Consider the following 24786-nt stretch of genomic DNA (forward strand, 5'->3'; position numbering starts at 1 on the left):
TGGCTTTAAACAAAACAAACGCTCGTTTTGCTTTGTTGGAGGTTGGATTTGGAAATCAGTCTAGGAGTGCTTGGATCTCACTACTGAGGTACGTGAGGAAAATTTCAGGGAAATTCAACCCTCGGTGAATTTCAAGGAAAGAGCTATAGTTTTGGTCTGATTTGTATGTAATTGCAAATTTCTTGGAGCAGGTCAAACTTTAAAAAGCACCTAAATACCATTTTCAAAATTGTCACAGACACTATGGGTGCTAATAGGAAGTCCTTTAGAGGTGTAAGATCGTCTAAAAAGGTAGATGCTTCTTGGGATTTTCATAAACACCTGTGCGGATTAGGTACCTGGCTTCCAGTTCGCTTGTAAGCCTGGGCACCCTACGTAGTGTTTTGCAAATTTGGGCTATTGCCCCACGCTGTGAGCTCATTGCCTGAAGTCAGTCACACCTTTGAGACTTCTGCCCTGTACTGTGTGGTCTGATGCAGACATGTCCTCACGTGCTGTGGGTTGTCATTCTGGTATGATTGATAATGGTACTTCCCTTGGTGTCTGCTCACCGCTTTCGCTGAAGGATGTAGTCACCGACAGGGAGAGCAAAAAGGGGCAAGTCTGGCTTCTTCGATGACTGTTTCACATACTACGCCAAGTCTGGTTGTAGCTTAGGCCATGCTGTGACCGTTGCCTGGTCTCTCTCGGATTTAGCTGTGGCTGCTAACACGTGCAGCACCACAGAACTGACGCCTGGCTTCCCAAGTGAAGGACGGTGGGTGACCTTTGCATCCGTCCCGCCTGAGTTTGCGAAGGTTTGTGAATCCCAACCCTGCTTTCACCTGAGATCTCTTTCTCTTTGACCAATATTAAATTCGCTGTCAGAACTTGTTGACAGTATTCATGATAGTTAAAGAGTTCTTGGTCTTTTTAATGATGAAGAGTTTGGGCCTGAAACCCTTTCTCCAGCAAATCTCCTAGACACAGTCATGAAAATCGGATTTGAGTTCAGTGGAAATTTTTAATACGAAGTGAGTAGTGGGGGATTCAGGGTTAAGCCTGAAGAAAATAATTGAAATATAAATTATCATCACAAATTTTGCATCTTGAAATTTGATGCAGTTGCCTTTATCTTCCTTCATTAACATTTTCTGTCCAAGTATGCCAACTCATTGATGATGGCTGAAATCAATTTCAATTTTTCAAATTTTCAATTTTTCAAAAAAACAATTTCAATTCAGAAGTTCTTTTCCAAAGCAGTTCACAATTAAGAAATGTTGCTTACTTAGTTAAATTAAAATTCATTGGACTTCACTAGGTGGAAGCAGCTTTCCTTTCGTTAGTTCTTGTTCATTACATGACCCAGTGAAATATTCATACCTAATTTGCAAGAGCTCCCTGGGACTCTTGACATTAGCTATTTCCCTTCTTCTTTCTTACCTCTGAAGCTGCTTTTTACCTCAGTAAAAGCAACATCTTATCCCTTTTCTGTCTATCTTTATCTCTTCCCACAGCAAGCAGGACTTTTTTTTGATTGAAGTTTCATCGGTCTTTGCCAGCACACCAGGGTATTTCTTTTCGATGATCTTCAGTATAAGTTAGGACTGGAAAACTAAGGCCGGATCGTTTACTTGTACAAATTGTTGTATCTCTGAAGGCAACAGAGTGACACACCAGTTATGGATTTGGGCAACAGGACTGCACTTCAAAATTTTCCATAAACTTGTCGCATTCACAAAAAAAGCCATGATAAATAAGAAGGAGAAGGCGGCTACAGCAAGACATTTACCAGTCTTTTGAGCTCTTGCAGAACACAAATCTCTGAATTAGCTTTGAAAATTGCAAGAATTCATTGGTACGGATTGCAAGGTTAGAGACAAAAACAAGCAGGAGAAAAACCCCAAGCATTTCCCATTGACTCCAGATTCAAATAGCTACAGTAAAGGAAATTATGAGACTTTTTTTATTGTTCTGGTGAGTAGAACTAAGGTGAAAGCATTCTGAGAAATGCTCAGTATCGCATCTCATGCTCAGCAGAATCTCCCTGCTGAGGAGGCCGATGGGAAGAAATGAAAACAGACTAACAAGAATGCTGTGATGGAGGTGAAAGCTTCAATAGAGGGCTTTGAAGCAGCACGTTAAAATGAAGTTTCTGTGGTTTCGCAGAAAATCAGTGGGCATTTCCTGTCTCTGGGTCTCTGATGGACTATAGACTACCTTCCCATCCCAAATGTCCTGTCTCAGTTTTTACAACAGACGATCTTCATTTTTTTGTTGTTGTTTTCATTTCCATTCCTTTCTTAGGATAGAAAGCAGCAACTTCTCTTTGCTTCTTTCAGCCTTTCTCGTGACTCAATGCTTTGTGTAAAGTGGCCCCCCACTACGTCATTCCCCTCCACTCTTCCTCAGTAGTTATCTACTGAGCCTACACTACAAAAGATGTAGTTAGAAGTTTAATCGTTTTGTGGTGACTGTGTTCAAGTGATCATTTATTTAGGGGTGAAATGGAGCTGAGCTGTGGTAAACTGGACAAAACCCAAACCATCTCTTACGAGTCATGAATGGCTGATGTGATTTTCCTCAGATTCCCCCAAATTGCTTTTGAGCAGGAAAAAAACCAAAGAACCAAAGAAAAATTTTACTGTGTTTTGGGGGGAAGGGTTCTATGTACTGAATCTATTATAATGAATATAGTTGTAATTATAGTGTTAGTTGTCAGAGAGAGTGTATTTTCAAAATTCCCTGCAGGTGAATGGATCAAAAGGTATGTTTTAGCAAGTCTCCAGCTAAAGCCAATGAGGGAGAGTGTAGCAAGTGCTAAAAACTAGAATGTAAACCCAGATGATACTGTTCTGTCCTTGAACATGTTGGTTGCAGAAAGGTTTGTGACCACTGTCAGCTTGGGACTGGAATCCCAGCAAGTGGGCTAGTTCTGGGGAGTACAAAAGTCTCACCACTCATTCAAATCAGAAAAACCAAACAATAATTCAAGGAAGCTTTTGGAATTATAAAATCAGGATTCCTGGCATCATTAATGTAAAACAGATTTGAAGGCTATGTCAGCAAACTTTTTTTGTATAAATGCTTCTTTGAAGAAGATCTTATCTCCAAAAATCAGGAAAAATTAGGATATTAAAAAATGAAAATGTTTGTTGAATAATGTTAAAGAATACTTTTGAAATAAGGCTGTTAAAGCAAATATTGCTTCATTCACATTTGGGGTCAAAGCCCCCTATAATTCTTTGAATATAACTGTGCATCTAGACCCCCCCACACACCTCAAGGCATTGGAGACTTCTTTCCCAGCAGGATTGATCAGGTTGCAAATATTAGTGAAATTGTTCTAAAACAGTGGTGTACAGTCTGGCCCAGAGGGAACTGTGATCGGCCGATTCACCTTAATGTTGACACTCAAAGGGCAGTGGGAATTTATATTTAAAAATAAGTATTCATGAAACCCCTTGAAATAGCTCGAGTGACTGTGTTGCCATGTATTATCAATACCTGCTTCTGCAAAACAAGCTGTGGAATTGGGCTTTTGGTTCCTGTCCTGGTGCCTCGGGTTGTAGTCAAGTTCACTAGCACTGTACCTGCTCATTGGTCACATCGGTTTCTGTAAAATGATATGTGGAATGATGTTGTGCTCTGTCGTCACTGAAAGTATTGAAATCTGGCCTTTTGCAGAAAGGTATTACCTTCCTGTGTGTTCGTACTGTGCCATGCTCAGTGGCCAGTACAATAATCTCAACAGCAATGTTTGTCTCTTACCCACAGGGAGTATAAATACCTGTAGAAATGGTTGACAAAGTCCTCATTATCTCAGTTTCTGTCTCTTCTGGATACTTTTTTTTTTCTAATGTGAAGTTTGTACTTTCACCGATTACCAAACTGTTGCCTGATGTTCAAATTACTACGGACTTTTGTTGTGGGTTAACCCCGGTGGGCAGCTTAAGCCCCACACAGCTGCTCCGTCACTCCCCCCTAGTGGGATGAGGGAAGGAATCAGAAGGGCAAGAGTGAGAAAACTCATGGGTTGAGATAAAGACAAAAGCTGCATGTGCAAGCAAAACAAAATAAGGGATTCATTCACTGCTTCCCATCGGCAGGCAGGTGTTCAGCCACCTCCAGGAAAGCAGGGCTTCATCACGCGTAACAGTTACTTGGGAAGACAGACACGATAACTCTGAATGTACTCCCTTCCTCCTTCTTTTCCCCAGCTTTTATTGCTGAGCATGACGCCGTATGGTATGGAATATCCCTGTGGTCAGCTGGGGTCAGCTGTCCCAGCTGTGTCCCCTCCCAACTTCTTGCCCACCCCCAGCCTGCTTGCTGGTGGGGCAGCGTGAGAAGCAGAAAAGGTCTTGATGCTGTGTAAGCACTGCTCAGCAATAGCTAAAACATGGGTGTGCTAACAATGCTGTTTTGGTCATAAATCCAAAACATAGCACCACACAAGCTGCTCTGAAGAAAATTAACTCCATCCCAGCCAAAACCAGTGTATATTCTCCACCTCTTATTCCGTAGCATTTGCATCATGCTCAGGTCCCACACTATCCAATAGATCCTCATTACCCACCCCGCCCTTGCTGTCCTTTGATATATACACAGATATCATTCCCTTAGGCTCTGGGCCACCCCTTTAAGAAGTCCACAAATGTCCACTGAGTTCATTTAGTCCATGAGTTGGGCTCCATCTGTTATGGTAGTTGCTCAGGACAGGAGAGGTGGTGTGTTTTGTGGAGTTATTTGGCACCAAAGTCAGCTCAGGTTGGGTCACTGCTGCACTTCTTGTCAGACTTGTCCTCCATTGGTTTAGGTGGTTCCTGCTTATAATACTTCCTGTAAAAACTCAAATCATGGGTTACAACAATTAAGAGGTATATCCATTACAATCTCCTCTCCTTGTCCCTTTGGACCAGGCCACAGGGTTTAATATTACAATGAACTCCTCCCCTTGCCCCTTCACCAGCATGGGCTTATCCACAGGGGAGTACCTGCTCCAGTGTGACCTTACCCATGGGCCACAGTTCCTTCGGGGTGTACCTGCTCTGGTGTGGACTACTCCACGGCCACATATGCTTCCGGATGTGTCTGCTCCAGCATGGACTTACCCACAGTCACAGTCTCCTGGACTTGAGTTCCAGCCTGCCCAGTACAGCAACACAGGAGCAGCAGCAGTGCCCTGGCCATTTGCCAGCCCATTGCTGTTATCAGTATGTTCCCAGGCAGAGCAGAATAGGGTGATAAGGAGTACAGGAAACATCAGAAGCAAAAAGCAGCCACTAACAAGTACTAGACTAATATACAGCAAAGCGAGCAAGCCCCATGGCGAGCATAGGAGCCTGCCAATTAGTAGCTAAACAGCTATAAATTTGGTCTAGCATACTCTGATCAAATGTGTCGTTATCTTGAACCCCTCATATCCCACATCAGGTGCCAGAAAGGACTGTTACGGGTTAACCCCGGCAGGCAGCTCAGCCCTACCCAGCCGCTCGCTCACCCTGCCCAGTGGGATGGGGGAGAAAACAGGAAGGGTAAAAGTGAGAAAACTCGTGGGTTGAGATAAAGACAGTTTAATAGGGCTCCATCACACGTAACGGTTACTTGGGAAGACAAACGCCGTAACTCCAAACCTCTCCCCTCCTCCATCTTCCCCCAGCTTTTATCGCTGAGCATATGGTGTGGGATATCTCTGGTTAGTTTGGGTCAGCTGTCCCAGCTGTGTCCCCTCCCAACTTCTTGCCTACCCCCAGCCTGCTCGCTGGTGGGGTGGTGTGAGAAGCAGAAAAGGCCTTGACTCTGTGTAAGCACTGCTAACAACACTGTTTTGATCAAAAATCCAAAACATAGCACCATACAAGCTGCTGGGAAGAAAATTAGCTCCATCCCAGCCAAAACCAGTACAGCTTTCTACACTTCACTGGCATCTTTACAGTTGTGTACCACTGGGCAGAAGTCAGGAAATAGGAGGACTCCTTTGATCCATGTGAATTTACCATCTTAGTGCTCTGAAGAAAACTTACACTTTTTTATTAGGTTATTTGCTACAAAACTTCCCCATTTATTCAGGACAGCTGCTATTTTTGTTGTAAAGGTAATACAGATTAACAGGGAAAGAAGTTTCCTCCAAGCAAGGCAGTGGGTCGGTCAGGATTTTATTGATAATTTTAGTGGCATCTGTGATTTGCACAACACCAGGCAACCTGTTAACTGAGAGTCCTTGCTTGGCTCTCAGAAACTTGCAGGTGTCCGACTACACTGAAAATCAACTTGAAATCAAATAGCTATGTTAGGTAGGTAAGGGCTTCAAGGTCTCCAAATCCTAATTTATACATGACTAGCCAAAAGTAAGAAAACATATTGGGAATGTGAAATAGAGGGAGAGATAAAACAGAACAAGCTGATAGCAAGAATTGTTCTTGAGAGAGCTTCATGTAAAAATCAAAGCACCTGGACTTCATTGTGTTCTGTTTTATAGGGTTTTTTAATCAACTAACTTGAGAGAGAAGGTAGGCAGTACCACAGTTGATGGCAGGGACCCAGAGTAGATCTACAAGAAGTGGTTTTATTAGTTTCCATTTATTTCAGAACTGTTTCTGCTGACTGTAGACCATCTAGTCCATATTACCCTATTTATCACCTCAAAGGAAGTTAAAATAGTGGCAGTCATTCTGCAAAAAAATAACCATAAGAATCATTCTCATATCAGCTTCTACAAGGAAAGATATTTGAGTTTGGAAACCTAGCATATTCATCCACAGAGCATACTGCAGGAGGTAATATTTGCTGCAGGAAGAATGTTTCTGGATTAATTTAAGAGCACGCAGAATTAGGAAAACAAATGCAAATCTAGCTACAAGGGGCAGTAAATTTTCTGACATGAGGTCTCCAACTACCTTGCTTCTGGCCAGAAATCTATCTAAACTAGCTTTCTTCTATTCTGGCCATTGTTACCTCTCTCCCTCTTACAAGGAAGAAAGCCCTTTATTCAAGTGCTGCTGAAGTTTTGCTCTTCTTGCCTCCAGAAACAGCCAGGTGCTTCTTTTTCATTTCCGTTTCTAAAAGGAAAGAAGGTAAATGGAGAATAACTGGCTAATGGCGTTGCGTGGGTCCCCAGGTGGGGTGTGGGAGGTCACCTTAGTAACATTTTAGCTTTTCTCCTTGGCATCTTGCAAATAACCATTAAAATCCTCCCACATATCCCTGCACGTAACTTGGTCGATGGAAATAATGTGAATTATATTTTCATAACCAGTTTTAGAATTTGGGGGGTTTATGTATGAGAAAGTTTAAAATCTGTCAGGATCTCTCAAAATACTGCAGCCAGCACTAAACGCACCGGGCATGTTCCCTGCCAAAATCTTTCTAAGTAAATCCTAACATGACTTGATAACTTAGCTACGGACCTTGGCTTGGAATACAGCCAAAACTTTGAAAGACTGGAAGTTTCAGCTGGCAAAAATGTGAAGGTGTGATGGTGAATTCGTAGCAGACTGGGGTTTAGCTTTAATTATAATATGGGAACTCAGCTCTCAAGCAAAAACCCTTTAAAAGAGAAGCAACAAGAAAAGGTGAAGAAGGAGAAAAGAGGCGAGTTACAGTTTATTCCTCTCGCTGTGACTTGAAGCCGAGGCTTTCAGAGGTTTTCTTGGCTGTCGTCTCCTTCAGGCTCGTTCAGAATTGGGAGCACAATGAAGCAGGATAATTTTCAGAAGCGAAATGTTTGTTCCTTGTTTTAATTAAAGAAGGGTGGTTCTTTCTGCATACTGCCCTATATCTAGGTTAGTGCACAAAACCAGTGTCTGTATCAGCATCAGACTTTTCAGGAAACTCGGGCAGCCGGTTTTATACTCACAATTTCACTGTCAGTCGTTCAGGATGATACCCGAGACACAGGCTCCTCCACAAATGCTCCATACCATGCTCGTCCTCTGTGTACTTTATTAGCAGAACACAAACTCCCTCACCTCCCTCCTTTTTTTAGGCCATGTGATGAAAACAAGAGATCCCAGGTTTGCCAGTTTTTCATATTTCCTTTGACTGTGAATTATAAAATTAATTTCAACTCCTCTCCCTGAAATTACAGTATTTACGTGAATAATTATGGGTGAATGGATCAGAGGCAGACACATTGTTTCTGCAAAAACCACGTCAGGTATAACTTATGTTATTTTGTAGTGCTTTGCAGTGTTTTAATTTCTGAATAATTTATTATTTTTTATCATGTTTTTCATATTCATTTTTGGGGGGGCAGATTGTATTCAGTGTTTTAGATCACTGTAGTTACACTACTCTCTACTATGTCTACAAAATAATACATATCTTAGTTATAGAATAGAGGAAGTGAACAGGGTAGAATGGTACTCTTCAACATAAGTTGAAAAAAGACGTACAAGCTTCTTTGGCTCAGATGATAAACTTATTTTGCGTTTAGCAGATATTTTATATATTCTCTTTGGGAACTGCATCAAGTAAGTCTTTTCGCTCTTATTTGTATTTCACATGTTTTTATAGATGTCAAGTGTCTGCCTTGCTATAGTCAGGAACATAAAATACTACTGCAGTAACCTGTGGCAATGCCTTTAGTCTGCTTGTTGTTACCTATTTACGGTACAGTAATGACTTATTTCTTAGTCTAAACCCTAGGACTGTATTTTAATGAAGATTTAAGACTACGATACAGCTGCTATTCAAACTCTGTAAGAGACGAGCATGTTGGAATAGCTCAAGATTTACTGCTGAACTGTCAGTCTTTAAGCTATCGAGTGTCTTTACCCTTCCGTGCAGTAGCTACGGTGGAAACTTTGCCCACTGCTGTGAAGCAGACACAGCGATTAATGAACCTGAGGCGCGCTAATCAAACATATGTTTTCTTGACACAATGATTGTGTTATATATCACATCCGAATGTACAGGCCTTTATCTTTCCTTAATGATCTAGCAAGGGGGCTTTTTTAAATGTGGGTGTTTTTCATGTACTCCTTAGATTTGTTCCACAGGGGGTGACCATTAAGAACATCTGACGGGCATGCAGTTAGCCAGCTCCCTGCTGAGATTAGTAAAATACTATATTTAGTAATCGCACTACATCAAGGAACTCCAGCATTGCAGGAAACAGTTTGATTCAACGCTTTTTTTCTGATTTTTAAATTTTTTTTTTATTGTATATCTTATTTTTTCATCTGGGACAATTTTTTTCATCTTGGTCTTGGATTTTGTACCTATGCTTCAACTTTTCATAAAAGACTTCGTTCATACAAGGGGATTTTTTTCCCAATTTTATTTTTCTGTTTTTACTCTACTCCTGTTCTACTCTCACAAATAAAATATATGGCATTGTAAAGCAGGTAGTAAGAATTCAAAGTGGTATTTGGAATCTCTCTCATGCTGCTCCATGTCTGAAGAGACTGATCTATTATTTGTTAGGAAAGCTCTATGGATAATACAAGGATTCACGCTTTTAAGTACTAGAATACTATACTGTGAAAGCTCCTAACATTGCCTTTGAGAAAATGGTTGAAATGAGCAAGTATATTTAATGTATTTTCACACCAGGGGTATTTCTTCACCAATGAATATGCATGAAACAGAGTTTGAGCTCAAACAAACAGGATTGTTTAATATTTTTTTAGTAGATGACATGACTAGCAGTAGATGAGCAACAGAAAGAGGAAGATAAAAGACCAATAAGGAAAAGAGAAGCATTTCACCAGGAAGCTAAAGGAAGAAAAATATTTCATGAGACTCTTGTCCAAGTCAAAATTACTATTTTAACATCTGATTTTTGAGCCCATTCTGGTTTGCTTGTCGCTGTAAATCCAGAGCAACCTATGTAAAATCTTGGAAATTATTCTGTAAATTCAGGACTAAATTGGGTGCTTTCCCTTTAAGGGGCAGATTTAGAGGAATACCATCCTTTGTTCTAACAAAATAGTCCAGGCTTGTCAATCCAGAAGATTTGTGCATCGCTGAACATAATGGCATTTTATTACCTAGTTTATTTCTGTCTAGCATTCTAAGACTCCTGCTGATGCTTTGACTCAGAGTAGTTTTTGGTTTGGAAACATGAACTCCAATGTCACAGATGACTTCTTTCTTTTGCTAATTCATATTATTTTTTTAAGTTAATAAATGTTCAAGAAAGAAAGTGTTTGGCCAGACAGAAGTTGCGTTTCAAACTGTGAACATCTAAGCAGCAGTGTGTGAAAATAGTAGCCTTTATTTTTGTTCCCCTCAGTCTCCTAATGCACAGTTAGCTCGTTTCTAACAGTAGTTTAGTATATTATAGTTAAACTTAACTACTATGTAGTAATATAACAGGTCTCCCACCTTCCTCAGCTGTGAATCAGTAAACCATAGTCCTTGTCCTTCCAAAAGGACAGGACGGGTGTTCAAATGCAGAAGCGCCCACTGAAGTCCAGGAGACTACCCCGTGCTTGAAGTTAGGGACGTCATTGTATTTACAGACTACTTTATGCAGATTGACTATGGCCGTTGTCTGAAATTGCGTATTGATCCAGTGTCTGGCTTATTGCAAGACAAATCCTGCAATATTTTTACAGTTTCTACCGGAACATAGCGAAGGGTATTAGAGTAAAGCTAGATTCAAGAGAGGTGTTTGTATAAATATGAAAGAAATGGGAAATTTCCTGCTTTATGATAGAAGCGGCATTATGATAGAAGTTACCTTAACTGTAATTTCTTATGCATTTTTATACAGTGTAATTTAGTTTTTCCTTTATAAAATAACATAGAAGGTTGAGAATTTTGGCTATGCCATTCCACATTCAGTTGTAACATTGTAAACATTCATATCTTCCTTTATGTGAAGCTATAAATGTCCATCAAAATATTTGCATCTCTTCAGTAATTTAAAATATTAAAAACAAGGGCCAAATTTCAACATAGTTGTCAAATGGTTTCAGACCTTCGCATACATTTCTATATACATATGCCAGTTAGTAGTACCCCTCCATACATACTCATTCCATACAGCTTGTTCCTGACTGAAGCAATCTGTGAAAAGGATATACAGTTGCATCTCCTGAGAATATCGAACACGAAAGCATACATGTATGAGTAAATCCATGGCATGTGCTTGTGGAAAAAATTACTTCTAGAATTTATTTCATTATTTTGGTGCCTGGGATGCACTTTGCATTTTACACACAGAGGTTTTGCTCCCTGCCCGCACAGAGCAACGGAGTGCTGTGTTTGGGATTCCTGAGCTGGTCGTACATGATTTATCTCAGGTACTCCACGTGCGTAGTTACCCAGGAGGAAAGCTAGCAGGGCTGTATGCTTTTTCCAATAAACGAGCAGGCTCATTTAGAGTTACTGCCAGGATCTTCTTGCTGTGGCACTGCTTTGTGCTGTGTAGACGTACCTTGGAGGAGAATTACGTGTACGTCGCTCGTAGTAGTCTGAGGCTGGAGTCTTGCATTTTACTCAGAAACTTGGACAACCCTTGCGACAGACATCAGTATGCTGGCCATTATTTTCTAACCAGATCCTAATGCTGTTCTATAAAATCTCTGCTTATATGTTATCCAAATAAAACATTCTGAATTTTAATGAGTGAAATTTCATTGCTGTTTAATCCTTAAAATGCATGGAGCTAATTTGTGAGTGTCCCTTAATTACAAAAAATTGAAGCCTGAAAATTAGGTCTGGACATAGATAGAAATTATTTTCATAACTCTCTTATTTTTACCTCCATAATATATGGAAAAGGAAAATGACAAATTGTGGTTAGGCCAGAGGCCTTAATGATGGGTTATAGTCCCAGCGCTGCCATTTACTCCTGCCAGTGCCGAGTGAATTTGGGTGAGTCATTTAACGTCTGTCCACAAAGTGTCCTTACCTGCCTAACGGAGTTATTGCCAAGATGAGCTGTAGTTAAGCACTTTTGACTCTTAAGGCACTGAGGAACTTATAAAAGTATTATTGTCGTCGTGAATCTCAATAATGGCCACATAATCACCGTTGGAGCACTTGGCCAGCCTTCAGTCGCCACTCCTCAGTCGCAGATGCTGAATCAAGTATTTGCTGTGCCTTCATGTTCCCCTGCCTTATATGATAACAATATTCTTAAACCAGTTTTCTAGACATTCAGGTTTCCCTCATGCTTAGTCATAATAGCATGGACATAAAAACTGAAATATTTGCAACATGCTGCTGGCCGAAAACCTAGAAGCATCTGCTGCTATTCAGACTGTTTGATGACTATTCAACTACTACCATTTCTCTCTGAGTGCCTATTTTGGACATTCTGCTCAAATAGGTAAATACCTAGCACTCTTGGTTGACAAAAAAAACCCCAAACTTTGGATCACAGATCAAATTTGAAGAAGAAAGGAATAAAATAGAGAGTTTGAGAATGTAGCAGCTGGGCTGATAAATAACAAAACAGAATTACTGGGAAATTGCACATATGCATGCCAAATGTAGAAGAAATCTGAATGTTTCTGCTGACTGCACAAATCTGTAGGCTAGAGAGATTTGATGAAAGGACAAAGTTTTATTCTGTCCCCCATTCAAAGTCCAGTCTTCTGGTTTTTATATCACTATTCATATCATTAACATAGAAAGTGTTTATTTTGGTTCAGCTGAAGAGCTTCAACAGGGCAAGAGATAATTAGAGGACTGTTGTCTAAGAAATTACAAAGTAATGGCCTTGGTACATTCAGATGAGGCCAAAAGTGCATCACGAAATTCCTTTGGGAATGTTAAGCCTAAAAAGATACCAAAATTTTGAATTTATTGCAATTTCAATGTGAGACTCTAAAGGGGGCGTGGATCAAATCTGCTACTACAGATAATAGTGTCATGTAATACTAATAATAATTTTTCCTCTGGATATCTCCTGTTCTTTCAGCTTGTTAACCTTGCTTTATTCCAGTGGACATTAGTGAAGTGTAACATTATTCATACTATTCTCATTAAAAATAAGCCTACAAACATGCTATGCAGTTCAGAAAGTGCCATTTTTCCATTTCTCTAGATGTGCTCTAAGACACATACTTTTCTCGGTCACCAGATTTTGCCCCTTTTGCCTTGTCATATTTGCAGTACAGAGTCATCCTCTTGAGCTGTTCTGCCCCATTTCTCCACATCGCATTCCCACAACACGTACTCAGCAGAATATCTAGCTTGCGACAAGATACCGCAGTTGTGGAAGCTTGATAAGTCCTTGTCATAACAGTAGTCCCTGACATTTAAAGAACTTCAGTTTATATTTGCAAGCCAAATTTCATACCTCTGTCGATTAATCAAAGTTAAACCATTGTATATGCGAAGGGGCCTCTTGTGGTTTCTAAGTAAGTAGTATGGCTTTTCTGGCAGAGAGCCACAAGCAATTTAGTAGGCACATATTGTGGGGGTTGAGAGAGGAAGAGAGACACGGATAATCCAGAAAGCTTTAAGAAAGGCTGAGTGAAATCAATATTTCTATACACAGTACAAAGAATTTTGTGTTCTGTATCTTACTTTTGGCCACAGCAAAACTGTTTTGATGTGTTGTCAGTAAAGTAATTCTGAAATATAGCACCGACTTGGTTTTCCTCTCACTAGGCCAGTTTTGCGCTGTTTTTGCTTCAGCTGAGGTATTCCCAATTTGCACCTGTGGCAAAGAAGAGTTAGGCGCAGGGGATTTAATTTGCACGGTGTACAATTAAGTATCGTATACATCACTAAATCATTTCCACAGGAATAACTCTAATATGGTTCCTAGTTGTCTTCAGAAATAATAAAGTTTAATTTTGTAGCCTAAATGTCAAGATGAGGCTTTATCATGTAACTTTTGCCTGAGAGCCATACAGCTGTAAATAGATCCTAACATAAAAGGTCTGTCTCCAGCAGAGCTGATCTCTCTTTCCATTTCTGACAGGGGTCACATAGCCAATGTAAATTACCACCATAAACTAAATTCCACCTCTCCTGTAGAACAAAGTGCTTGATCTGCCTGTCTAGAAGCCAGGAGCTACGCAGAGAACTGTAATATTTCAACAATTCAGCATGAGTGGCAACCTGTTCTTAATAATGGAACACTGGCAACATTTAACTTAATTTTGTCTCAGCATATTAAAATCCATCCTTTCTTTAGGGGATTTAAGAACTACCTGAAGGGAACTTGAAGATGAGAATAATTCAAGTAGGAGCACTATCTTTCCCTGTATTTCATGCAAGATTCAGGTTCAACATGCACTCCTTGACATCAGTAGGGAATGAGTTACTCTTAGAGAAGGATAGCCTAGACATCTCGAGAAGAATGTGAATTCTTCTCCATTTTGTCTGTCATTTTGATTTAATTACAAAATCAGATTCAATATACAACATTACGTAGCCATGTCAAAAAAGCTAGTGGGTTTTAGTAGAAATGGCATTACATCGAAAAATTAAAAATATTATTGCCAAATTTTTTGAGCTATAGTGATTTACATGGACGTTTTATAACTTAAGCTACAAAATGCTGTTAAAAACGACATCTAGGCTGGAAACTATAACTTGAAACTAGATTCTTATAATTGGATAGATATATCTTAAATTCAGTCTCAAAGGTCTCAGAAAGTGAAGAAGACAGCATTTTAAAAACTATCCAACAGACATATCACAGAAAATTTGGCCCCAGTTCAGTATGTGACTACCTAGAATATTTTACCCACTCCTTGTTTTATATTAAAGATGAATTCAATGTAAATGTTTGGAATTCTTCTTACAAACTTGTTGAAAAGGGACAGTATTTTAGCATGACTCCCTTGTACAAACCTGGTGTTTAGCAGATTACGTATGTTATTCTGTTATAGGTACACTACAGTGATAGACAAAATGGCAAAGAGTGTATGACCTGTTTGACACTGTCTCCTGTGCAGATGACTTTCCAAGGTATCGGAAGCTCCATTGAAGCCAGCCATGACCAGGTATAATACCTTCACCCCACACTCTTGTAATTTTTTTAATATCTAGTAAGGCCAGAATGTCAGCATCAGTAAATTTTAAATTTCGACACATCTTGTGATTTTCGTATGGCATGTTCTTGTCACTGGGATTTGCCTATCTTGCCATAGTAAAATCCTGATTAGATCTAGAGAGTGACCCAAAAAGGAGACAAAACTATGTTGCCTTTTATATATTTTTAAGACATATTAGGAAAGCCTGAAGAGCTTGCTTTGGTTGTAAAGTCAGATGTACGGTTTCTGCAAAGGTTTTGCTTAATTTTATGTATGTATCAGGTCTTGTCTATCCTATTTTTACTAGAAGATTATGGGTAGCTGGAAAAGCAGAGGGATGAAGCCATCATCTCTAGCCATCATCTGTCACAAGAAACTGGCATTTGAGAGGGGAAAGGGATTTTTAATCAGACTGTGAAAAACTCCCATTTTGTTTGGCTGTTCTTAAAACATTTAATTCAAGCTTCTGGCGAAAAGCCAGGAGAAAAAAAAAAACCTCAGTGTTAATCACTCATCACCCTGCTGCTCCAGATGGGAACTGAGGGGGACTTCCATTCTAGTCTTCTTGTCCTCCAACACTGCTATGTATAAAAGCAAGACAAGACTTCGATACTCCAAGAGTTTTAAAAGCAAAAAGAAAACAAGTAGAAGAAAACTTTAAACCAAACCTTGCACCTTTCAGATCTTCAGTAGATTGGAAAAAGTACCATTTTTCTTTGCCTTCGCAAGCCATCTTTAAATTGTACTGTGTTCACATTTACCATACATTTTATCAGACTCTGTGTAAGATTCTCTAAGGAAAAAGGAAAAGTCACCTTAAGCATTATCAGAATTAGTTACTTCTGGGGAAAAGGCTCAGGCACTCTTAGCCATATTTTTGGTTGGTGGGGGTTTTTTATTGCAAGTTTCTGAGTTAGTTGTTAACATAACCTAAGCCCATTAGTTATTTACATGGTAACATGAGGATACTTCCTGTCCTCAAGTGTTTGGTGCTTTACAGTAATGAAGAGCTGTGGTAAGTCAGAACATACTTCGACAGACGTAATCCATTCAATTCTCATTTCATCCAGCAACTTGTTTACACTGTTCTAAAGTCACTCCGTTTTTCTTTCAGTAAAGATCGCCTTTTAAAATTTAGTTATAACTCAAATACAATATTTAGACATTTCAATGAATTTAAGGTGGTCCCTGTCAATTTGGTAACAACTACATTCTGGGCTACCAGCCAGCTTGGCCTTTGTCTTAGCATTTATTTAGGCTAGAGTATGATATGTAAACAGAAAAAAGACTTTGTAAGCAAAAAGCACATTTAAGCCATCTGAATAATTATATATTTAAGACATCTAAATGAAAAAGTGTTACTGCGCCCGCAAAATCAAGCACCTAGAAATTAGGAAATTCCAGATTATGTGCAGCATTATTTTGATCCCAAGTGTACCCATTCAGTGCTCCGAACAGGACACTCTTCTGTGAGGAAAAAAAAAAACCGCGTAAAATTACATAAAGATTGTATCATAGCATGTGCACAAATGGGTAGAATTAAGTGCTTGGGCCATTATGTAGCTAGAATTTCCTAATCTTGCTTCAATTTGAAGTTTAAAAAATGTTCATCATTGGTTTTAGTTATGTAATTTTCCACAGGGTTCTTAAAAAGGAAAGAAAAATGTTATGTCGTTGCATGATGGGGTCATTATTGCATACTGAACCCACACCACTTGTGCAAAGATTTCATATGAGCTGAGAGCAAAAGAAAATAATCCTCTAAAAGCCACGTGCCAACCAGTGGGTCACAAAATAGATTCACATACTGGACAGGATTCACAAATTTCTGCTCAGCCCCTTCCTAAATATCAAAGGAATTCCACTTTCAGGGGAAGAGAGGTGCTACTGACTGCTTGTGTTTGATAAGGAGGGTGGCAGGACTGGACTGAAGCATTATTTGCCATCACCTAAATAAACAGAGAAAACTGAATCATTAGCAAACAGAAAACACATCAACTGTTTGTCAGGCACTGGAATTAATTAATTAATGACAAAATTAGATCTCTTAATGGACTAACTAAAAAAAAAAATCCCCTTTTCTTTCTTGTTCCTGTGTAATTGGTATGATTTTGCTTGTTTTTCTACAATTTCCCTCACAGCAGATTTATTTGATACCATTATTATTCTTATAAAAATAGGAGACAGAACTGCTGTACCTTTAATTTAAACTGAATTATCCACATTTTAAAGTTTCAAATTAAATAAGTGCAAGATAGCCATGTGCTATAAAACTTAAATAAATAATCTCTTTTTTATTGTATGGTAATTAGGGTGGACTAGTCACTGAAAGCCTGTGATTTCAATGGAGGCATGTGTCAGCTATGAGGCCTGACATAGTTTGACTTCAGGATCTGTCTGCTTCCGTGTTTATGAAAATAATTTTTCCCATGTTCATTCTAAAATATAGATTTTATAATTTCTAGGTTTTTTAATGGAAAACTGTCTGAATGAGACTCTGGAATAGTTTCTTTGTGGGAAAGTGGTGGAATTTGTTGTATGAGAATATCTAATAAAAAAGCTGTATACCAGATTTGTCACCATATTGTGGCAGAAGAACCACAGCTGACCACATGCCTTGACCAAAAAAAGAAACAGAAGTGGAAAAAAAAAACAACAACAGGTTCCCAGTGGCATCTCCAGCACTATAGTCTACCTTTTACGTTGGACTTGTTTTTTGTAATATATGTGTCTACTCACATCCAGTGGGAGATACCAGTGTGGTTACAACCCTACATAAGTATATTATCTTGCTTTTTCAAATAAGCCAAGACTTGACACAGCAGCTTGCCAAGTCACTTGCTCTTTTCCTATACTCTGTAGGGAGTTTTCATTCTTTAGATTGGTTTAGCTTGCGATTTTAATGAGTTTAGATTTTTTCCCCACGTAGTTCATCTGAGCAACTTCAGATTAAAATAAACATTTCATACTGGTACACTAATTAGTGTGTATTTCAAATGTCTGATTAACAAGGCATATCTCATTTGGTCATGAAGCAGTATTGTGGAAGCAGCTGCTGGTCTTTCATTTTTCTTTTGGCAAACAGTAAAAAAAGGAAACATTCCTAAAGTACCGCTGCAGTCTAGCCTGCCACATGTTTTGTTAGCTTTTGCATTCGGGTACGCCAACCTCTTTAGTAGAAATTTAATGGTTTTTTTAGAATATTTTTTTCCTGAATTATTTCTTTTTCTATTTTCTGTTTCCCAGTATCTGACTATAACTATAAATTTCTCTTTTCTTAATGGCCACTATTCTTTGTTTTTTTCAGTAGCCTTTAGCTACAAACAGCTTTTAATTAAAATGGTCACCACTTTCTAGTGGCTTTCTCAGGCAAACCTGAGTTTGTCCTTAATGGTAATGAATCCTGGTATTTTTTACCTTACTGTGGGACTGGAGACAACCTGTTCTCAGGACTTAGGATGAGCTTTAGGCAGTGTGAAGCTGAGGAATGAATTGAATGTGAGTGATATAAAGAAACAGAAAGGAAGTCCAGGTAGTAGTTCTATTTGTATCACTAAGTAAATTCAAGGTAAGAGGGGTGGGAGACAGAAAAAGGAAAAATTCAAAGATAGGAGGCTATATAAGCAAAAATAGGTGGAATGGAGCAGAAAACTAAGAAAGTGCAGGGAAATGGGGCAGTGAATGTCTAAAGGCCACGGAAGTGGGATAAAGAGAGGAAGTTACAGCTAAGTGGACAAGGGTGCTCAAAAACCCCACCAAAATGAATAAAGACATCTTCTCTACTGCTTAGTCTGCCTGCTTAGCTTCTCAAAGTACTGAACACTGAATTGCTTGTTACCAATACAAACAAATATCTTTCAGCTTTAGCGAACTGGGTCATATGAAGAGCTCTTTGAGTTCTTGAGCACAGACGTACCAAGAACTTTTAGTTGGAAGACATAATGCTATCGGAGCAAACTATTGAAGGAAATAGAGATTTCTGTTTCCCCTAAAGACCTCTAGTCAATACCATCGAGTTGTTAAGAGATGTACTTCACTTAACACAAATTATTGGACTCACTATAATGGTAGCTAGGTTAAATTTGATGGCTTGTGTCATACAAGATGGCCTGTGACATCGTTTTAATCTAAGAAGTGACACTTCTGCTACATTGAACAAGCCAGCGTCAAACTCGGCTTCCATGTTTGCATGTATATTTTGGAAATTTGCAATGTTACCATCTTTAGTGGCTTTGTAATAATTGCTGTTTTTCTGAATGCTTCAGCTCTAAGTGACTGTGGAGCTCTGCTTCAGGGGTATCATACCCCTGTGGTTGTCATAGCTGTGAAGAAAACCCTGGAAAAAACATCTTGGATGCATCCTTAAGGCTTGCTGAACAGCAGGCAAATTGAAAATATGAACGCTCATTTTTCAATAAAATTATTTTAAAATCAGTCCTGGTGATGAGGAAGAACAGATTGGGCCCATTTTGAGATTTTTGAATGCTTGCCATGAAGTACTCTGCCTGTACAACTGAATTTTTAACCCCCAGTAATGGTGTTCATTGAAGGGTGACCAGTTCTCTACTTAAATTTCAGGAGACAGATCAAAGACCAGTGCATTTTCTTAAAGTCTCATTACTTTAATACTTTTTGATGATTTTGGAGGTTTTAACATTTGCGTGGTTTTTGGAGCTAGTAATACTGCCCATTTGTTTACTACTGACTTCTGCTGTTTACTTCACGCAGTGGTCCCAATGAGATGTGCTGTTAAAGTGATGACAAAGAGTCTTTTACACTTGTATTTTTAGTCCATGCTTTCTTAATCCCATCCATTATATTTGTGTTGTATATTAGACCATGTTTGTAGAACTCTTCTACACTTTACAATGCATAAAATAGACTACTTCTATTTCCTAGGACAGATAACAATTGTATAATGTCATACATAATCTACCACTATTACCACTTTTATTTTCAAGTATAAAAATAGCTGGAAAGAGAATAAGCAGGGGCAGAAATTGTAGAAGTGGAATAGCTACTGATGAGATAGACTTGATAAGACAGTCCAGCAGGGAGGACTCTGTAAGAAAAACAAAAGCCCAAAAACCTAATGGTGCAGTCAGTGAATATGCAGAGGATGAGAATTTGTCCAATGCTGTAACCAAAAAAGATGAATGGGATTGGGTTTTTTGTTAAGATACCTTTCCACATCAGAAAAAAAGATTATTTACTAGACACTACATTAATTCCTCCTTAAAATTAATTTTGTTCTAAGGCGAAATTAGTATTTTCTAGATGTTCAGATTTACCTCACAGTGGGTGTTTGTGTCCTAGACATAGCCAAAAAAATGAGAAAATGTTAGGATTTTCTTTAAAAAAATACATGTATTCCTTTTTTTGGCTGGTATGTGCTTCACTTGACAGCTCATTTCTACTTAATCTACTGTAAATGCAGTTCTCATTTCTTTGGGGTGGCTCCTTCAATAAAATGAGAAAACTTTAGTTTGACTGACCAAAATCTTCTAGCAGTTTTCCCAAAGCTTCGTGATCCCTTCACAGCCCCTTCAACACCAGGACTCCTACCTGATCTTGTAAAAACCTCTCGCGCAGCTAGGTCTTCTCCTGCTGGTGTGATCTGGCTGGCTGCTACCTTCTCCTTGATGACCCCATAACCTTCAGGGTGGGTCAGGCATGGCCAGAGCTGAGTGCCTGGTGCTCCAAAAGAGACAGTTCATGTGGGACAGAAATATAAATGGCTTTCGATATATAGCACCAAGCTTCACTCTTCTCTTGTTTTGTGGGGAAAGTTGCACCTCTTAGGTTGACGCTGCAGTCAGGAGGCATCCCATCAGGTTTTAGTTAGGCTCACTAGGTTGTTGTCTGCTATTTGGTACTTTTTCCTTGTCTGCTGTGCTCCCCACGGCTGTGTGTGGAAGCATTGGTACATTCTCTCTGTATTCTTCATCTTCTGTTTCGCATTATCTCAGTCTGGATGTACGTGACAGAACGTTTGCTTTTCCCTAGCAGCTGCTGAAGTTTTCCTTGATGAGCCTGAGATCAAACGTTTGTATTTGTTCAGGATGTGTAGTCTTTCATTTTCAAAAAGTGAGTTACTAATTAACTGACGAATGGGAACAGAATGTAAACCAAGGCACGGCTCTCTCCCTGCCAGACCCGTTCAGTGCTCTCATTCAGGGCTTCCTGAGTAGCTTCCCAATGTGACTGCCTCTTGCTGAAGATGCAGAATAGGATTTTTCAGTGCTTTGTGTATGCATGTTTGTTTACACAGTAATGTCAGCAGGGTATGAAATGCTACTGTTGCAGTCTCTGAGTATCTTACATGCTTGGTATGTAAATGATGACAAAGACCATGTATGTTTTGGGGACTGTTTCCTCGTCTGTTAGAAAAAAAAAAGGTGAAATATCCTGGTGACAACTATAGATGAGGTTTCACAAGAGTAGTGAGGTTCACAGAATCACAGAATGGTTGAGGTGGGAAGGGACCTCTGCAGGTCATCTGGTCCAACCCCCCTGCTCAAACAGGGCCACCTAGTGCAGGCTGCCCAGGACTGTGTCCAGGCAGCTTTTGAATATCTCCAAGGTGGGAGACTCTACCTTGGTTGTTCCTTCCCGTTGACTTCCTCTCCAATCCTGGCTGCTTCCTAAACCACCGAGCCGGCAGAAACTAACTCAAATTTTTAGCCAGCTAAGTGAGTTCAACTGGCCCACTGGGGCTTAGATGAGTACCAGAGCTGAAACAAGGGAGACATCAGGACTGCCCAGTCAAGAGAAGAGGGGGAGCCATCCCCTTCCACAGCAGCAAGCTGTTAGATCAGCTTGCCCACTTTGTAAAATGTCACTTGAAGAGGATGAGGCAAAAATTAACTATACAGAAAAGTGATTTTCTTGTAGAAATGTTTGTTTTGTTTAGTACCCTTAAACCTGTTCACCATGCAGTAGCATGATCTGGCATAAAGAAGAGAACAGGAGTGCACACAGAAGGAGGGAGGAAGAGCAGGACCATAGCAGCCCTGACCTAGAGAAGTTTAGCTCCTTTGGAACTGCACCCTTAGTAGTTGCTTGCATTAAAATACCTTGGCTTTCAGTGCAGTGTAGCATGTGGAAGTGAAAAGAAAGTCATTAACAACATGCAATGAGCCAACCTTCCATGGACCACAGGCCAGCTGTTCACTACCCTTAGTTTGCAACCTGTTTCTGGTTTGGTTTGTTTTGCTGTTACTTTAGGCTCAGCTGGCCAGTCGTGAAATGTAAAAATCTTGAATTTTCTTGCTGCTGTGGCTGTTAGGGAAGTGAAGAAGCTTAAAAGGGAAAGGTATTGGAGAATTTTGGGAAAGCTGTAAGTGTCAGTTAGTTTTCCGCCTTGTCACACTGCAGCAGGAGATTCAGCCCACTTGTGGTATCCAGAAATTTAACAGCTTTTTCCGTGGCAGGAAAAAACAGAGGGAAGACAACAGAGGTAGGTTCTTCTCCTACTCAACAGTTAAAAATGGATAGACATACACCTACTAGACAAAAGTTGGTGACAGAGATGGAGGCAAAAATGAAGTGGAAGGAGACCCCCCCTTAGTAGCTTGTCTTGCAGTTGGGATTGACAAGGATCTGGATTTTTCATCTTGACCACTGACAGGCAACATTTTCATTTTAATAGCTATGTTCATTTTAATTTCTAGGACTGGTAAAGCCTTTCAAACCTTATGAATTAAAACTAACACTCAGTCAAAACCCAGTTGCCTATTTTGTAGGCACCTCCATTTTAGACAAAGAAAGGTATTAGCAAAACGAACACTCAACTTTGTTGCCCACCCTGTACTTGCCAGAGTTATTCTGTGGCATTTTCCACACACTAATCAAAGTAATGCTATGTCTGTTTGTTGATATGTGTTTAATCACTTGTCATTCAATGAAGTTGCTTAACACACTAATTATATAATTGCCATTTCAAAATACATTTCCTTAACCATTCTACAAGACAAAATAATGATTTGCACATGTTGCATCTGAAGAACTGTGCTTTTGGCAAAATTGTGTTTGCCACCTAATTTTTCCACTTCTCTTAGAATAATATTACATGGCTGGCATTATGCATTCACCTAGTAAAAATGAAGTTTCATAGGTTTTTGTTTGCATAATCATCATACAACCCCTGGATCTACACAGTGCAAGCAGAAACTAAATTTGACATCCTACACCCCTTCATTTCAAGGATTCATTTCAAGAAGCCAGGATCCCATAATAAATGTTCTGACAATAGACTTAAAGGGGAATGAAGGAGGTCAGGTTTTATAAGTAATTACAGGGGAATAGTCAAGCTTATGTAGTGTGAAATACATGGGATAACAAAACTGAGTGCTCCTCTCTATCACCACTTTAGTTTCATCAAATTGGTACAATTTTCCTCTGACTATCTGCTCAGAGTTCAAACAACTTTTCCTTCTTCTTTTTGAGATAGGTCTACACAACATAACCAGCCCCGGTAGTGAGCTAGTCTAAGCACTTCTGTAAACTTGGACTGTCTTCCAGCACCACGTTCTCACAGCAAACTCCTGTCATCTGTTGTGTCTACATAACCTGCGCACTCATCTGCATGTAGTTTGGCCCATGTTTTTAGTGCTGAAGCACTTTTCTCAGTCTGTTGTAGGCAAACTCGTGTCTGTTCTGGGCAGAGGTAGGATTACTGGAGGAACAAAGGAATAGTTTTGTCAAGTAATGGGAAGAGTATAAAAGTAGTCATGCATGCATGCTCAATGCAGATTGTGGCAAGTTCCTGTCCAATTTAAAGTTCAGTTCTAAAGTTACTCTCTTAGCTATGCTACCTGTAACACGGATCGGTACATTAAATGTCTGGACCTCTGCTGAGCATGAGGAAGTTGTGGAGCTATTTTTAGAAGCACTAAGATTAAACTCAGTTCCTAGACATCCATGGTGCAACAACATCCTGCTTTCTTCCTTGGACAGTTTTTTAAATACCCCATCAAGAACGAGCTGAAGACTTACCCTAGCTTGATCACCAATGGTTTACCTGAGAAAATGACTTGACTTTCCTTTTTTACATGATTGCCATTGATGCCCTGATGGAAAGTGTCAGACATCTCCAGGGAAAAAGGCGTTTATATTCTTTCCTATAACTCATTTAACATAGCATCCGAGTCCCTTTCTTGTCTCCCAAACTCATTTCGCGTACAGGTTTTTGTAGTCACACTGGGTTACTCAGTTCATCGAGTCAGAACATCCCACTGTTTGAGACAGGAAGGAGTCACCAATCAACCTTCTCTTCAAAGAGTCAAATGTGCAATATCCTCTCTTGATACAGGAGTTCCTGCATCCCCGGAAGCTCTTGTATCCTCCATTTCGTAGCCCTTACAGACTGTCTGTGCTTCAATACTAATGCTTCATTCCAGCTAGATCCTTCACATATGCTAAATGTAAGACTGCTTCCAAGTAATTCACTCTCTCAAGGATCCAGGACTTGAGATAATAAACACTAAAATGGAGGTATCAAGCAAAACCAAAACAGTGAACTCTTAAGTTAAACTCTAAATTTTATACGTATTTCTTCATATTCATTCTTTCTCTTTCCCATCATTAGAGAGACCGTGAGACCTAGTTTTCCACAAATCCTTACGGCTGTACAAATAATTGATTTTACAGTCCAAAATCTCCTCTCTCATCCTTCATCCCCTCAAAAAAACAGCTCAAATTGGTCCAAAATAAAGAAAAAAATGCTTCTAGCCAAAAAAAATAATTTATTTTGTACTTGGGCATTTGTAGTGAAACTAGGAAAATGGCTGAGAGTCACAAAACTGGTGGGAAAGATGAAGAATTGTTTTATCTACAAGCTCGGTGGTTCACGCAC

At 39.5% G+C, this 24786-nt stretch overlaps 1 protein-coding gene across 2 annotated transcripts in view; it reads left to right on the plus strand.

The window, feature by feature from the left end:
• The window catches only part of STAU2 (staufen double-stranded RNA binding protein 2), a 155338-nt gene that overhangs the window by 75169 nt on the left and 55383 nt on the right, over positions 1-24786 (plus strand). The window contains exon 12 of one of the 2 annotated variants that reach the window (XM_009335026.1): positions 14787-14900. The exons of the other annotated variant lie outside the window; for it this stretch is intronic. Coding sequence (XP_009333301.1) covers positions 14787-14900 — 114 coding nt within the window. The remainder of the gene's footprint in view (positions 1-14786; positions 14901-24786) is intronic. 2 annotated transcript variants of the gene reach the window in all.

This window comes from Pygoscelis adeliae, unplaced genomic scaffold, assembly GCF_000699105.1.
Source record: "Pygoscelis adeliae isolate BGI_AS28 unplaced genomic scaffold, ASM69910v1 Scaffold101, whole genome shotgun sequence".
Taxonomy (NCBI): Eukaryota; Metazoa; Chordata; class Aves; order Sphenisciformes; family Spheniscidae; genus Pygoscelis; species Pygoscelis adeliae.